The 15,837-nt window shown below is 58.0% G+C and overlaps 1 protein-coding gene across 10 annotated transcripts in view; it reads right to left on the minus strand.

Annotated features, from left to right (window-relative positions):
* ABLIM2 (actin binding LIM protein family member 2) overlaps window positions 1–15,837 on the minus strand; it is a 134,009-nt gene that overhangs the window by 64,187 nt on the left and 53,985 nt on the right. For all 10 annotated transcript variants that reach the window (XM_032855603.1, XM_032855584.1, XM_032855669.1 and 7 more), the window contains exons 5-7: window positions 13,495–13,621; window positions 10,190–10,283; window positions 611–698 (exon numbers count right to left, since the gene is read on the minus strand). In XM_032855603.1, the coding sequence (XP_032711494.1) occupies window positions 611–698; window positions 10,190–10,283; window positions 13,495–13,621 (309 nt within the window). The remainder of the gene's footprint in view (window positions 1–610; window positions 699–10,189; window positions 10,284–13,494; window positions 13,622–15,837) is intronic.

Below are 15,837 nucleotides of genomic sequence, written 5' to 3' on the forward strand. Positions count from 1 at the left end.
TGTGCTGGGTGTCAGGAAGGCCTGAAAGCACTATTTACAGTGGGGACGATGCTGGAGGGGGCCCCCTCCTTCCCAGACATCCCAGCAGCAACAGGAGGCATGCAAAGGACCCCTTTCATGGGCTCTCAAGCAGAGACTCAAGGAACAAGAGGGGACACCGGGGACAAGGCCGGCCTAGCTGACATCACCTCACGAGGTTGGGCTCAGAAAGGCAGGCCTGTGTGATACACAGCTCCAAGATGACCAGCCCCTGAGGTCATGAAACAGCCCATGTGGGTCCCTCCCATCAGCCCAGCCCTGCTCAGCCTGCCTCTGAGACCAGTGGACACAGACGGACCATTGAATAGAAACAGTGGCTGAAGACGTGAGGTTTCCATATCCAACCCACCATCTTGGGGAGGGGCCAAGCAGCCCTGGGTCCCTCTCCATGTCCTGGCCATCACCGGTCCATGGCTCTGCCTCCCGCATGCTGCCACCGGGCTGGGTGGGGGGACCTCCCACCTAGTGAGTTGACACAGGCCACCCACCTGTTCCCACCTGGCACGCAGTAAGGGCCCGGGGCTGTTGCTGTCTTGCCCTAGAGGACTGGGTGGAGCGATTTTGTCCTTACCTTGAAGATACATCTCCTCGCCTTCCGCAAACATCCGGCCGCACCGGACGCATAGCGCACACAGCGGGTGGTAGTGTTTCTCTCCTGCCTGTGTAGACAACAAAACACAAGTATTTCTGCTGAAACCAAAGGGGCCATAGAAGCAGCCACTCTTGGCTGGTGGGCACGGTGTGCCCACATGTGGGGTTCTCAGGGGGTGCTGAGTGTATGCTATGTTCCGTACCCATTGGGGGGTTCAGGATGGCGCCCAAGAAAGCCTGGGTCCACCAGGTATGGAAGCAGGCCACATGCACCAGGGCCACCTGCGCCGGGGCCACGTCTGGGAGGAGAGACCCAGCTGCACTGCCCAATCTGCTGGGGAACAGGGGTGTCACCCAGATCCTCCGGCTCAGTGGTTGATGGCTCTCCCTCCCTCACGGGGCAGGGGGCCAGGTCCTGTCCGTCTCTGTACCCGGGGGTGGGGAAGGGGCTCAGCAAGGGAGAGCAGAGGGGAGGCCGAAGCTAACGTGATCTCCCAGGTGGAGGCACTGGAGGGGTGGGCTGTCTTGGGCCTCTGCGTGTGGCTCAGATTTCTCCATTCGCATTTACTGTTTTCATAATCCCTAGCGTCCATGAAATTAGGTGCAAAGTTTAATATGGGATACCACGCGAATTAGTTACATAGGCTGGTGTGGCGTAGACGACACAGATGAACTGCCCCACACTATCGTCTTGGACATCCCTCCACAGCAATATTGGCAGCCTTGGGCTCAGGTGGCGGCAGCCAGCTGCTGACCATGGTGCTGACACCACCTTTCACTTTCCCTGACATGGGACGATCCCATGATCACTTCCGGAATGTGGGTTAGTAATACCCCTTCCCCACATGAGCACGTGATGGGATAAAATGCGTACATGCACCTCACACTCCTCCCCTCACCAAAGAGCCATCGGTGACCACCTGCCCGAAGGTGACCCCTGCGAAGGAGAGGAGAAGCCCTGAACACGCCCTCCCCCGCGGGATGCACCCTGTGGCACGGCCCACCAACGCTTCCGGGTGAAGGGATTCTTGCTGGGGAGCGCAAGGACACTGCAGCCTCAGTCCTCCTGCCCGCTCTGGGGTCTTCTCCCCTTCCCTCTGCTGGGAGCATCTGACCCCGCTCCACCTGCCCGGGACCTCCATGTTCTTCATCGAAGCTCAAAGGCCGCTGCCTCCTGAAAGCCTCCCCGGTACACGTCCGTAGTCTGGGTTCCTGCTGGTTTCTTCTTCCCCACTAGACAGGGCGCCCCTTGGGGGCCAGCCCTAGCTGGGGCCCCGTTCAGGAACCGTTCATTGTGGGGACCTTTCTGGGCAGCAGGTCAGAGGGCAGCGCTGGCTCAGACGTGATGAGGGTGAAGCGGTCATTTCGGCAATATTAAACATGGCACCCTCTGACCTGTCCTCACGCCCACCTCACCCAGGCCCCTTTCTCACTGGTGGGGGACAACCCCCATGACCTTAAATAGTAGGAATTCTGTGAGGGCCACTTGGGGTAGAAAGTATGCCCTGGAGGGCAGACAGACCCTGGCGTCTCCATGGGGTGTCTACACCTGAGTAGGAGGAGAAAGAATACCATGGGGATGGTTTCTAAGACGACAGGTTGAAACTCCAACTGCACGGATGAGAATTAACAGAGTGGAGATGCAGCCCGAGGCTGCTGTGAGGGGCCGGCCCTGCGTCCACAGTCTTCTGCCATCAGGGAAGCACTCCTACCCAGACCTGGTGAACGCCCCCGGTCCCTCAAAATAACAGCAACTCCACCACCTTTTCCACAGCTCGAGCTGAGGCCCTTTCACACGCTACCTGGTCTTCACCCTCCAGAAGTCCTACGAACTACATTATCATCATTTTCCACACAGTGCACAGAGAGGTGGAGGCAGATGGGAAAGGTCACACAGCACAGAGCTGGTGGAGCATGACTGGAGCCCAAGGGCGTGGCCTTCCGTGGCCTTCCAGCCCCAAGCCAGGCGGTCCTGGCTCCAGGGTGCCGACCCCAGCCTCACATGCTCCCCCACCCAGGCCCTGGACAGTCCTGAGAACCTGAGAACCTCAGGAGGGAGGAAAGAGGCAGACACTGGAAGGCACAGATTCTATTCACACCAAGTGCAGAGCCAGGCCTACGGGTCTCCTTTACTTAGAGTCAGGGAGGCGGCCGCCCTGGGCGGGATCTCGGGGGCTGGGCACATTCTCCTTCTTGATCTGGGTGGATTGATGACTGAAATTAAGACCTAAAACTATAAATCTCTCAGGAGAAAACACAGGGATACATCCTCACCACCCCGGGTTTGGCGGTGAGTTCTTGGATTACCCACCAAAAGCATGAACAGCACCAACAAAAATAGGTATTTTTTCCCCCACAAAAATTAAACTAGTGTGCCTCTGAGGACGTGTTCAAGAAAGTGGAAAGACAGCCTGTGGAATGGGAGGAAACGCTTGAAATCCTAGACCCAGGAAGGGCTTAGCACTCAGAACATAGAACTATATATCTATTATATATATGAAGAGTTTATAGCTCAATAACTATAGAAAGTGGGCGAAGGACTCAAACAGACATTTATTCCCAAGAAGATACACAAGGGGTCAAGGACCACATACAGGATGCTGGACGTCCCTGTCCCACAGGAAGGGCAAGTCCAAGCCGCCACGAGATGCCACTCCATGCCCATTAGTGTGGCTATAATCAAAGCGAGAACCAAGGGACAGTGCGTGTTGGCGAGGATGTGGGGAGAGGAGGGCCCCGTGTACCTGCTGGGGGGACGTGGGTGTGGCTGCCAGCGCCTGGAAAGGAGACGCAGGGTTACCACTGGACCCAGCAGTTCCACTCCTGGGTGGGAACAAAATGGAGACAAGAGCCCAGCAAGACACAGGTTTGTACAACTTGGACGTGAGTGTCCAAGACAGCCATTTTCATGGTGGCTCCAGGGCAAATGGCCCCTGGGTGCGAGTGGGGAAAAAACTGTGGTTTGGCCACACAATGGAATATCTTTCAGCCTTAGGAAGGACTGGAGTCCTGGAACTTGTGGCCCCGAGATGTCCTAGGGGGACATCAGTGTCCTATAAGATGGGACACCAGAGCTCTGTCTCTGCCACATGATGGCCCAGGGAGAAGGTGGCCGTCTGCAGTGCGAGCAGTGGGCCCTCCCCAGGAACTGAAGGAGCCGGGCCGGCATCGGGATGGCGGACTTGCGGCCCCCAGCACAGAGAGGAACGCTGTCTGGGGTTTCAAAGCATGCAGTGCCCAGAATGGCTGCAGCAGCTCCGGCGGACTAAGACCTGCTACAGAGCCCAAAGTCAAAGCACCCTCACTCTTTGGACTGGGCCCCATGGTCACTCCCGTCCTCTCTCCTGGTGGTTGCAGTGACTGGATGTTCCACATCATCTGAAGGCTGCTGCAGCCCCTGCCCTTTCAGAGTCTCTCCTCCTCATTCCTGTGCACTATGGGCCTGGAGCGTCAGCACCAGCGTGTGGTCTGTGCAACCGCCCGGCCCCCAGCCAGGCAGATGGCCCAGCCCCGCGCCAGGTGGGTCTCAAGATGGCTCAGCTTTCTGAAGAATATTAAAAACTCATGAGCTTCTGCAGTGCGCGGTTTTAAAAAGATGTCTGTGCCTCTGACAAGTGGCTGTCATCTTTAATAAGACGGAACAAGGTTCATTAGGAATGCAGGAAGGCGGGCTCCAGGGGCCTACGGCAAGCGCTGTTCCTCATTCAGGACCAAGTCAGCGCAGAAAGACCAGATCACGTCCCACCACGGACACGCAGGGCACAGCCAGCACAGGGGATGTGGACAATGTCTCTAGGCTCCAGAAACTCACGGCCCCCACTTCCTCGGCCAGCAGTGGGCAGCACAGAGGGACACCCCCGGCACATGGGAGGAAGGCGTCTCATCATCCTGGGCCACTTCCGCTCCCTGGACAACAGGCTGTGCCCTCCCTCCCCCGCTGCTCTCTGCGTGCTCCCCTGGACACTGGCACCGCAGGAGCCCCCCACCGAGGCCACCGGCCCCTGGGGGCTCCTCATGTGCCTCCACTGGCCTGAATCAAGGCTTGAGCTTCCTTGTTGAATGGCCAGAACCGAACCCAGATCTGAAAAGACCTCATCGCCAGCGTGCGTCCAGATAACAAAATGCACCGTGAAGCCAACCAAAGCCTTGGGCAGGAGCGTCTGGCAACCGCACAGACTTCCCGGATCGGCTCCACAACCTAGGGCACCCCCAGGAGCTCCATCCCCCGCAGAAGAACAGCCCAGCTCCTCACCACGCAGGGCCCTGCACACGAATCCCTAGAGCCATCGGCAGCCCCTCCCCGAGCCCCTGTCCTCACCCCTGCCATTGTCCCCATCACTGACCCCACGTGTTCACTCGGCTTGGGGTCTCCGCCGTGTCACAGAGACCGTACCGTGTGCTCATCTGTGTACGTGTACACACGATCTAAAACAGTGATTTCTAAATGGTAACACGGCTTAGTCTGGGTGACAGCGTTCATTATGGATGAGCTTTCAGTTTATTTTATGACAAATAGGTGTTCCCTCTGAATATGTTTGTTGTTGTTTTTTTTTTTTTCAATAAACACATTCATCAAATTACAAAAAGAGAGGGAGCAGTGAGGCCTTGGGAAGTTGCCTTTGTTTCTGTCCTGAGGACATGCTTTTGTCTCTTTGGAATATATTTTTTCTCATTGATTTTTATCAATCATACCTACTTAGGAGGGTGAAAAGGAAGCACGCCAAAGGAAGACAGGAAAGCAAATAACCCAGGTCCTGTAGCCCCAGGGGATGGCTTATTTGAAATGAAGAAATGTTTAGGGGCTGCCTGCCCTGGGGTGGGACCTTGCCTGCGAGACGCCTGCCCCCGCACCAACCAGGTCTCCTGGGAATGGGTCAGGTGCAGGCAGGAAGCCCAGTAGCTGCCAGCCCGGAACAGGGGACAGTGAGTGATCAGAGGGTCTGTAGTTTGGTGGGGGGGTGTGGTTAAGAGAGAAGGGAAGGCAGGCAGGGGGAGGGAGAGAGGGAGGGAGGAATAAATAGTGGTCCAGGAGGGACCCTGGGCTTCTCATGGAGACAGCGGGCTGCTCCAGGCAGGTGGGGCTCAGACAGCAGCACCTCAAGGGTTAAGGAGGGCAGGGGCTGTGTGGGGAAGCACTCCAACTGGCAGAGAACAAGGGAGGGGTGGGGTGAAGGCCAGGATTGAGCAGGGACTCCCCCTCCTCCCCCTCACTCAACACCCCCTTATTAAAGTCGGGGTCCAGTTGGTCTGGTCACACCACTGTTCCTGGCAGACAATCCCATAGCCACCTTTCAGATCTCCTGTGGGGCGAGCCCACTGCCCCAGGCCCCCCACCTCTGCCCCCACACTCCCAGCCTTCGGTCTCCGCAATAGGGTCGGGGCGTACAGCCCCTCCCAAGTCCCCACCAGACCAAGAGGGCTCCCCTGCCTGCCCTCCAGCATGGAGCTGGCTCCCCAAGACAGACACCCCCGAGACACACAGGCTCAGCGAAGGCGCCGGGAAGATGATGCTACAGATTTAGGATAACTAAGGAAGGGGAGGAAGGGCTCCAGCATCGCGGCAAGATGCACATTTCACGGGCGGACAGGCCGGCGCTGCTGGCGCCCGGCATCAAGATGGCACTGTGCCCGCCACACACAGACGCAGCAGATTGATGGCTCCTGCTGGCAGGGAAGGGGGCCTGGGCTGCTCTCCTGCTCAGGCTCCGAGGAAAGAAAAGCTCTGAGTGGGACAAGCATCTGGTGAGGGACAGAGCAGGGTGGGGGGGGGGTGACAGCTGCCTCAGGGAGTCTGACCTGGAGAATCTGTCCCAGCTCCCTGCAAGCCCACCCACGTGCCACCCAGCATGGCTTCTGCAGCCTCCCCATCAGCCCTCTGAAGCGCCTGGCCAGGCTTCCTACCTGCACGGGGTCCTCGAAACAGAGCCCGATCCAATCGGCCAGCCCCCACGGCCCCTTTCCGGTGCCCGCTCCCTAGGCAGGTCGGCTGGAACGGGCAGTGTGACCGTGAAGACGGGCACCCTCTGCCTTCAGCCAGACATCTGGGTCCTGTTCCTTCTTTTTCAGATCCTGCCACCTACTGCCCCCCCGAGAGCCTGCTGCCTGCCCAGCAGGGCTCCAGCACGCTCTGGGCCAAGTTCAGGTGGTGGCGCGTCGGCGGCAATGGCTCCCCTTCTGCGGAGCCAGGCTCGTCTCTGCCCGCCCGCAGCTGCCGCCTCGCAAGGAGGATGCTCAGAGCTTTGCAAGAGCCCGCCGACTCAGCCACGCTGGGGAACTCGAAAACAAAAGCATTAATCTTCCCTGGGAGGCCCTACATCCCCCACCACTGACGAGGAGGAAAATCCAGACCTGTTTCTCTCCTGTTCTTCGTAATTAAGATGGTCCCTTCCTGAAGCTAAACCTGAGAGCACGTTGGTGGGCGCCGAACCCCCCCATTCTATATTTGGTCCAGCATTAAATATCAAGGACATACAGTGCACATGGAGTCACCCACAGAGGGGAGGCCTGCTGATGACCTGGTGACAATAAGGAAGCCGCCAGTCCCCAGTATTTACCACGGGACCAGCACTGAGCTGGGGACACTTCGGAGAGGATGTCTCATTGAGTCCCTGAGCTACTAGGATGTTCTCTCGCTCAGCACAGCGCTTGCTGAAGGCAGGCAGCAGGGCTGGGGTCGGGTCTCCACCCCCGCCCCCAGGGTGCAGTGGCCGATGCCTGAGAGTGCCCCAAAGCTGGCTGGGCTAGGTCCACACACCAGCAGTGCAACAGCTCAGCCCACCGGAGCCTGAAATGCTCCCCACTTTCTGCCGTCAGGTAGCACAGTGTGGCACAGTGCTCAAACAACACACAAACTGATGTCTACATGCGGGGAGAGGCTGCACGCCAGGAGGTGCTCTCACAGGTGCCAGGAGCCCGGGTAGCCCCAGTTCAAGTCTGGCTCTGCCACCTGCTTGGGGAGGCCGATGGCCCAGCGTACGTGTGCGGGAACCCAGGAGAGAGTAGAGGGTCTGGAATAGCCTTGTAGGGAATGCCAGTCTGAACGACTGGCAGTGGAGAGACGGGGCCGTGTCCCTAATACTTATAGGGCCACGGGTCCCGTAGGAAGGTCATAGTTTCCGTCCACATATTCAGAGGGCGTGGCTGTCAATATTACATCACCACCCAAGACCATACGTACAAGATGCCCGCTAACCCTTTGCCAACAGCTCCATCTTGTGACCTGTACCGGCAGATGGAGCTGCAGACCATGAAGACCCCACCCCTGTGAAGACCCCCACCCATGAGGACTCTTCCCCGTGAAGACCCTGCCCCTGTGAAGACCCCGCCCCCGTGTAGACTAACACAGGCGCTGTGGTCTGGGGGTGGGACGGGCTGTCAGAAGGACCCTCATCGAGGGATGTAAGGAAGTCACCAAAACAAGTGAGGACTGAGGTTCCCAGCCACAGACCCAGCCGCAGACACGCAGGGATTCCTAAAGACTACACTCCCACTGGGGGGGTGGGGGCACCACACGCTGCCGCTAAGAGTGGAAATTAGGGTCATCTTTCTGGAAAGCACTTCCTAACTGTCAAGACTCTTCAGAGGGTCCCAGTTGTTGACTGAGTGTCCGCATTTCGATGAAGAAATCTTAAGAAAAACTAGAAATGCCAAAAAAAAAATGTTCGTCTCTGTGCTGTTTATCGTAGTAAAAAACTAGAGAGCTGGGCTATGTCCGACGATAAACAATCAGCTTACTACATTCTAGAATAGTCCTGTGATGGAATCTAATGCCAGATGGACCCACGCCGACCCCCGGAGCGCCCTGGACACCCCACCCTGTGAGCTAGCCTGGCACAGAGGCCCGCACACTGACCCTGTTCACGTGCCCCGTGCAGAAGACGGAAGGCCGTGGAGACAGCAGGGAGATCCATGGGGCCGGGGTCTGAGGCAGTGGCAGCCAGGAAATTGGGTTCTTGTTGAGGTGATGGAAACACCCCCAAATGGAGATTCGCCGAGCACGCGTCTACGTGGATACCGACCACCGGCGCGCGATATGCGCTGAATGGTGTGGTCTACGAGCTATGTTCCCATGCAGCTTTTCAACAGAAAGGCCCACGGTACCCAAAACCCACCAGAAACAAAAACGTGGGGACCTGCTACTTAGGAAATGCAACTTGGACAGACTCAGAATATAATGTTGTATCAACAGTTTGGTCTCAACCAGAATTACACGGAGACAGGAAAAACTGGAAGGAAACCAGCCAAACAGCTACCTGTGCCCGCGTTATCCGTGATCTGCCCTCAACGTGTGCTGTGCACACTCTCTGCGGTCCAGGAGCATGTGGTGACACCCACCCTGAGGACCCTCGCGCTATGCACTGGCCTGAGGGGGTTCCCTTCCTGGGAATGAGGGGAGAGGCGGTACTGCCCTGTGGATGGGTCTGACACCCCCTTCCCTTTCCCCTTCCCACTCGGAAGGGAGTGAGAGGGAAAGTGGGTGGGGGTTGAGGCCCTATGACAAGTCTGTCCCTGTGGCTCAGAGGGACATCAAATGTACTTTCGAGACAAACAGCTCAGCGCTCAGTGTGCAATTCCGCCGTGGCACTGGGGATGTCGAATATGTGCCAGGCACCAGCTGTGGGGGCAGGAGGGGCAGGAACCCTTGGGACTCTCAAGGGGTACCCCCACGCGTCCCACTGTCCCCAGCCTCCAGCCTCTAGCCTCAGCATCAGCTCCACGCTATTTAAAATGCCAGTGTGACCCAGGCATTCTGAGGCTCAGAAGTCTTTGTCGGGGATGGCGGTGGGCGCCCGAAAGCCTCGTCCCCCCACCTATCCTCCCACCCCCAGAGGCCCATCTGTGACCTGGTGGGAAAGGGTCCCTAGCCCCTCAGCGGGCTCAGTGCACCTTCCTCATTCCCTCAGGTCCTCTGTGACCTGTGCCTTCTCTGGGAACATGGGCAGGCCCCAGCACAGAGCCAACGGGGGCTGAAGAATGGGGAGAGGGGCAGGCTGGGTGTGACAAGCAGGTCGGTGGGGTATGGTCATCTCAAGGGGTTTATCTTACTGAACAACTGTACCAAAGTGCACGCTACGTGTATTTTTCATAGAGACAGAACCTGGAAACTCCCACCAGGATCAAAAGACGATCTGTCGGCAACTCCCGGAAAGCCTGCCTACCCCATGACCACTGTGTGACTGGGGCTGCCAGGTGACCACTCAGGGTCTCCTGTGGGCACATGGTCTTGCCTCCTGGGCTCACTTCCACTCCTCCAGGCCTCAGACCCCCATCTAGACATGGGAGGGCTGGACCCAAGCTCTCAACCCCCCACCTCTCCAACTCCATCTGCTTGCAGAGGGCACGGGAGAGACAGCATCCAGGGAAGGCTTCCTGGAGGAGCTGGCCATCATGGAGCAGGCCTTGTAAGGCTGAGGAAGCTGCCCCCTGGCAGAGCTGAGAGGATGGGGGAGGCAAAGTCTCAGGGGCACAAATTCTTGCACAAACACACATGAACAGCAGATACCGTGAGAGGCAGGGGAGCAGGGCATGCCTCGGAGAGGGCACCCAGAGACCCACTCACCTCCAGCACATGCCCTGTGATATACTTCTCACAGCCGTCACAGCGGATGCCAAACTTGGTGTGGTAGTCAGCCTCGCAGTAGGGCAGCCCGTCCCTGCAATGAGACAGGCCGTCAGGGTTCGTAGGGGGCTCGCCCAGGGGCCCTGTTGGCTGAGTGAGGGCTGATGGCTGCCTCGAGAGGCTCAGCTGCAGGGATAAGGGCTGCATCTGGGAAACCGTAAATAGGCCATTTCTCACCAACCATGGGGCTCTTCCTTCCGGTTTACTCTGGGCCACGTTGGGCACGTGGGTGGGAAATGGCCTATTTACTCTCCAGGGGATGCTGAGTAAAAAGATTCCCTCTGAAAGGGGTCCGGGGCGCCTTCCAAAATCATGAGCCACTAAGCATGTGTGAACAAAGATGCCCATGCCAGGGACCACGTTTGAGGAGGACGCAATGTCACATGGCATAGGTGGTAGGTGGGACAGCACCTCTCTGTCCCCTGGGTGAGGCAGCAGAGGCGTCCAGCCATGTGGGAGGGGTCAGGAGGGCCACGGGTGACCTGTCCACTCTGCATGTGTATTTATGGCATGCCCACCACGTTTGTGGTGTGGGGAAGTGGTGACAGGTGACACACGGTTTTGGGTGCTGCTCCAAGGATCTGGGCAGCCTGGGGCGACTCACTTCAATGCTGAGCCTCCCCTGAAGGCACACTGAGGGAGGCAGCTGGTTTTCCGGGCTGCCGGTGGGAAGGTAGTGCGGGCACACGACCAGGCACAGCACCTAGCATGTGGTGGGAGCTGATTTGAAAGTGACTGGAATTAATTATTACAACAGGAAATGGCAGGAGGCTTTGTGGCAGCCAAGGGGAGGCCCGGAGATGGGGCCAAGGTTCCTGGCTTGTTGGCTGTGCTCCATGCGGGAGGTGCTGGTGGGCAGCTGTGACGTGAACAGGCTCACACAGGACCATGTCTCTGCTCTGTGCCCTGGGCAAGTCGCATAACCTCTCTGAGCCTCGCCTTCCCCAACCACAAAACGGGAGAAATTACAGTAAGTTCTAAAGACGAGAAGGTGTGGCCAGCGCCTAGCACACGGCAGGCACCTGCCAGTTGGTGGCCAAGGCCACTGTCATTATTAACGAGGCCTACCCCCCACCCCCGGCCAGGCTGGGCCTGGCTCAGCAGGAGTTGGGTGTGGAGGTCACTGGCAGAGAGGGGCACCTGCTGCCTGCACACATCTCCCTTCCCCCGAACAGAGGAAGTTGCCCCGTTACTCCAGGTTGGGTTTTTTATTTTTACGCAGCTGCCAACACAAGGTAAGAGTTCTTGACTTTTGGGAAACCAGAGCTAAGACCCCCCTCTGGACATTCTGTAGGACATAGAACAGGAAGGCTTCCTGGAGGAGGTGGCCTGTGGAGGAAGGGCAGTGGGGGTTTATGAGCTCCTGGGGCTGCGGTGGCTGCAGGGTAAGTCTCTGACCAGAGAGGAGGAAGCCCTTCCTTCCAGGAGATGAAGAGATAAATTGAGCCCTCAGGATCTCCTTTCAAATGCCACTGACCTCAGGGCCCCTGTTATCCCCACCATGGGTGTGTGCGCCCCAAACCCAGAAGGCTCAAAGGTAACATCTCCATAGCAACACCAACGCACCTCCCTGTCAATTCCAGGACCGCTCTGGAGGCTGCTGAGTGACAGGCAAGCCGTGTGGGTGAGCTACCTCAGTAGCGAGCACCCTGGAGGCTGGGCACGTTTATTTTATTTTATCTTAAAGCGCTCTGCCTCCTGGGGCTGCCTTCATGGGAGTCACTCCCCTCCTTTCCTTCACTACGACAGAGGAGAGGCCAGAGCCTTCCCCCGCCTGATCCAGCCCGGACAGAGTCTCATCTTGGCTTGGGGACTCTAACTGAGAATGTTTTGTTTTGAGATGAGTATGGACTCACCCAGGGTTGTAGGAGAGCAGACAGAGGGACCCCCCCAACACCGTCACCCCGTTTCCCCCGTGAGTGGCCTCGTGTACAGGGAGGGTACAAGAGCAATCAGGAGATGGAGGGGGCACACCGGTGACCTGACTGGATGCCCAGTGACATGTACTCATGCTGTACTGTGTCTGTGTGTATGAGTGTGTGCATGTGTGGATGTGTGTGAATGTACACATGTGCATGCATATGTGCATGCATGTGTACCTGTGTGTGGATGTGTGCGTGCATGTGTGAATGTGTGTATGCACCCGTGTGTGCGTATGTGCGTGTGTCTGAATGTGTGTGCATGCATATGTGGAGGCATGTGTGTGCATGCGTGAATGTGTGTGCATTGATGTGTGGATGTGTGTACACATGTGTGTGCATGTATGCATGTGTGCGTGCGTGTGCATGGATATGTGCATGCATGTGTGTGAATGCGTGTGCATGTGCACTTTGTGCATGCATGTGAGATGAATGTGTACATGCGGGTGTGTGCATGTGTGTGCATGTGCATGCATGTGTGTGAATGCATGTCCGCGCATGTGTGTGCATGTGTATATGCACCCATGTGTGCATGTGTGCGAATGTGTGTACGTGCATGTGTGTGCATGTGTGTGCGCACACACACGGGTTTCATTCTGTGTGGTTCTATCACACAGACAGTTCCTGGGCCAGTTCTGCTCCCTCAGGCATCGAGAACCCGCAGGCTCTCCCAAATGAGCTGCCCACAGAGCCCCCCAAATCGCAGAAAGGAGCCTGCTCTGCACCTTTCAGCTGTCTCCCTAACTCTGGGCCAGAGGGGCTTCCCTGACATAGTCCCCAATGCCAGGGGCTGAAACGCACCCCTTCCTGGCAAACCAGCTGCTTCTGCTCGGGGCTAAGATCTCCCAGAGGCTCCATCTGCACAGCTTTCGGATAAGATGTGCCCTCCAACCCATCACGGCATCCTGGCCACACGTCTGGGGTCTGGGATATGGGGTCGGCCAGGAGCAGCAGCCAGATGGCCAGGCACTGCAGAAGTTGGAGCTGGAGCTGAGTTCTCCATCAGCTCTGTGACAGCTGTGGTGGCTCAGCCCTCTTCCCCTCACTCCCGCTGCTGGAGTCAGCTGGCCTCCACCGTGCAAGCTACAGGTGACCCAGGGGCCTCATGAGGGTGACCCCTGGGGACAGGCAAGGGGACGCATTTACAAAGGCAGAGAGCAGGGCACGGTCTCTGTTTTGATCCACAGAATTGGAGCTGAGGTTTTTGCAGACCACACTGAGGAAGCCAGGCTGCTAGGAAGAGATGCCAGGTAGGGGGACAAACACATAGGGCCTGACAGGACAGGAGCGACCACAGGAGGGACGTGGGAGGAGCCCGCCACTCACTTGCTAATGTACTCTGCATCCAACTGCTTCCCGCACGTCTCACACTTAAAACAGCCCAAATGCCAGTGTTTCTCCAAAGCCACCAGGGACTGGCCATTTTTTATTTCTGTGCCGCAGCCTCCACAACCTGAAAGAACAGGACACAGACATCATCACTATGGGCCAGAGGCATGTGGGACCAGACCACTGGATTACCAGAGGCAAAAGTGCCTAGAGCCAACCTGTGGGAGGGGACAGAGGGGACAGAGGGGACAGTACAGCTGTGTGTGCTGGAAGAACCCTGCGACCTACCAGCCGGTGTGAACATGTAGAAAACCAATCACAAAGTTCACCCCTGCATGCATTGAGCTCGGACTGCATGCAGCCTGGGCTGGGAGCTGACAGAGGCCATGATGGCCTGGGGCTGGGTGCCCACCCCCCACAGCAGGTGTGCCCTCGAACAATAGTGCACTGCAGGGTGGGGGCTGCTTGGAGGGGAGGCAGCAGGTCTCGGGGGGCCCCATCTATCATCTTCGGTTGACAAGGAGAATGTGAACCTAAGAGACCTGGCCAACGTGCCGCCCCAAGGAGTTGTGCCCCCGGCCACTCCTTCCCCTGGGCGCTCCCCTGCCAGGAGGCCCCTCCCAGGAAGCCCTCCCGGCCCACCCGTCTGGACCTCCTTCCATGGCCATCTGTGCCGCATCCCAGACACAGAAAGACCGCCCAGTACCCCACCCGTGTTCCTGCTCCTAGTCAGCCCAAGTCTGAGCCAAGCCCCAGGAGGGCAGCCTCGGGGATTCCTCCCTTGGCAAACTGCCCTCGGGTGATGCGTGCTTCTCATCCCACAGTCCCCACCTGGGCTGGATCCCCACACCTCCTCTCTCCCTCCCAGTGTGCCCGTCCCTACTCGATGGCTCCGGGGTCCCAGGGCCTCCGGGTCCTGATCCAGCCCAGCCGCCTCCAGGCCTTCCAGCTGTGGGTGGCCACACCAAGGCCCCCAGCACTCTTTGGGTCACAGTGAGCCAAGCAGCTCTGTCCTCTGTGGGCCCCCGGTTCCTCACAGGTGGGGTGGAGCGGTCCCATTAAATGACAAAAGGCAAAGACCACACTCACCACGCCTGCACAAAGAGGTGCCTCCTGCCAGGACAGAAGGGGACGGGACACGGGCAGGGTGCCTAGCAGGGGCTCCACAGATGCCCTTCGGACCCCTGCTCCTGCCCTTCTCCTCAGCAGACAGGGTATCATTGGCTTTAAGAAGAGAAAATATTTTATGCCCACAAAACTGTTGGTCAAGCTCTGGCTTTCCTAAGTTACCACACTGTTCAAATCCACGTGCAACACCCGACGCTTGGACCCGAGCTCCGAGATCCAGGGCCACGAGGGACAAGAGTGGTTTGTTCATCTGGGGACCCTGGGGGCCCAGCATGGGCTGGCAGCTCAACCTTGCCAAGTGGACACACTCGTGAATGAGTGAATGAATGAATGGGGACCAAGAGAATGTCCTCCCCTCTCAAGCTCAGGAGGCATTCAAACCCCATCCCCAGCCCACTCCCTCCCTCAGTCCCCCAGCAGCACAGGGACAATGCAACGTGCAACTCACACCTCGCAAAGTGCCCGTTGTGGATTTGAGCAGTCTGGCTTTGAGCGCAGGCTTGCTCTATAAGCTCCAGGTCACTGCCTCGAAACAGAAACCGAGGATGACTGTGCTCCCCAGGGGACCCTTGGAAATGTCTGGAGACACTTTGGATGGCCACAGCTGGAGGGGGCAAACTCCAGGCACCTGGAGGCTGAGGCCAGAGATGCTGCTCACTGTCCTCCAGCGGAAGGGACAGTCCCACGGCGAGAATCATATGGGCCCAGTCAGCAGTGCCCAAGTGGAGAAACCCAGCTCGGAGCCTTAGCGTGCTTCTCCGGAAACGCATAGAGCAAAGGAGCACGCCACCCCTCATCGTGCCTGGGGTGGCGGGGCGGCAGGGTGAGGAGCAGTTAGAAATGTGGCCCTTGGAGCCAGGATGCCCTTCCCAGCTGTGTGACTGTGGGCAAGTCATGCAAGTCTCTGTGCTCAGCACAGTGGGGATGCATTTTATGGGGGTAGCGAAGATCTAGGCTCGCATACTTGTTACGCGGCTGAGGACAGCTAACAGCTCTAGGCCCACGGGGGTGTCTGACAACCAACTCCATGCACACAGGGCCGAATGCTGGGACTCGTGCTGCTGTTGTCATGACGGGAAGACAACGGTGGCCCGATGTCCCGCGGTCACCATCTGAGGATGCCTCCGACAACACACTCTGCCTCCTGCCCCAGGGGAGGGCCCAGAGGATCTAGGTCAGCGTGCCAGCTGCGGCTGCAGGGGGACGCGGACC

Source organism: Lontra canadensis, unplaced genomic scaffold (genome assembly GCF_010015895.1).
Source record: "Lontra canadensis isolate GAN:19392208 unplaced genomic scaffold, GSC_riverotter_1.0 scaffold1, whole genome shotgun sequence".
Classification (NCBI taxonomy): Eukaryota; Metazoa; Chordata; class Mammalia; order Carnivora; family Mustelidae; genus Lontra; species Lontra canadensis.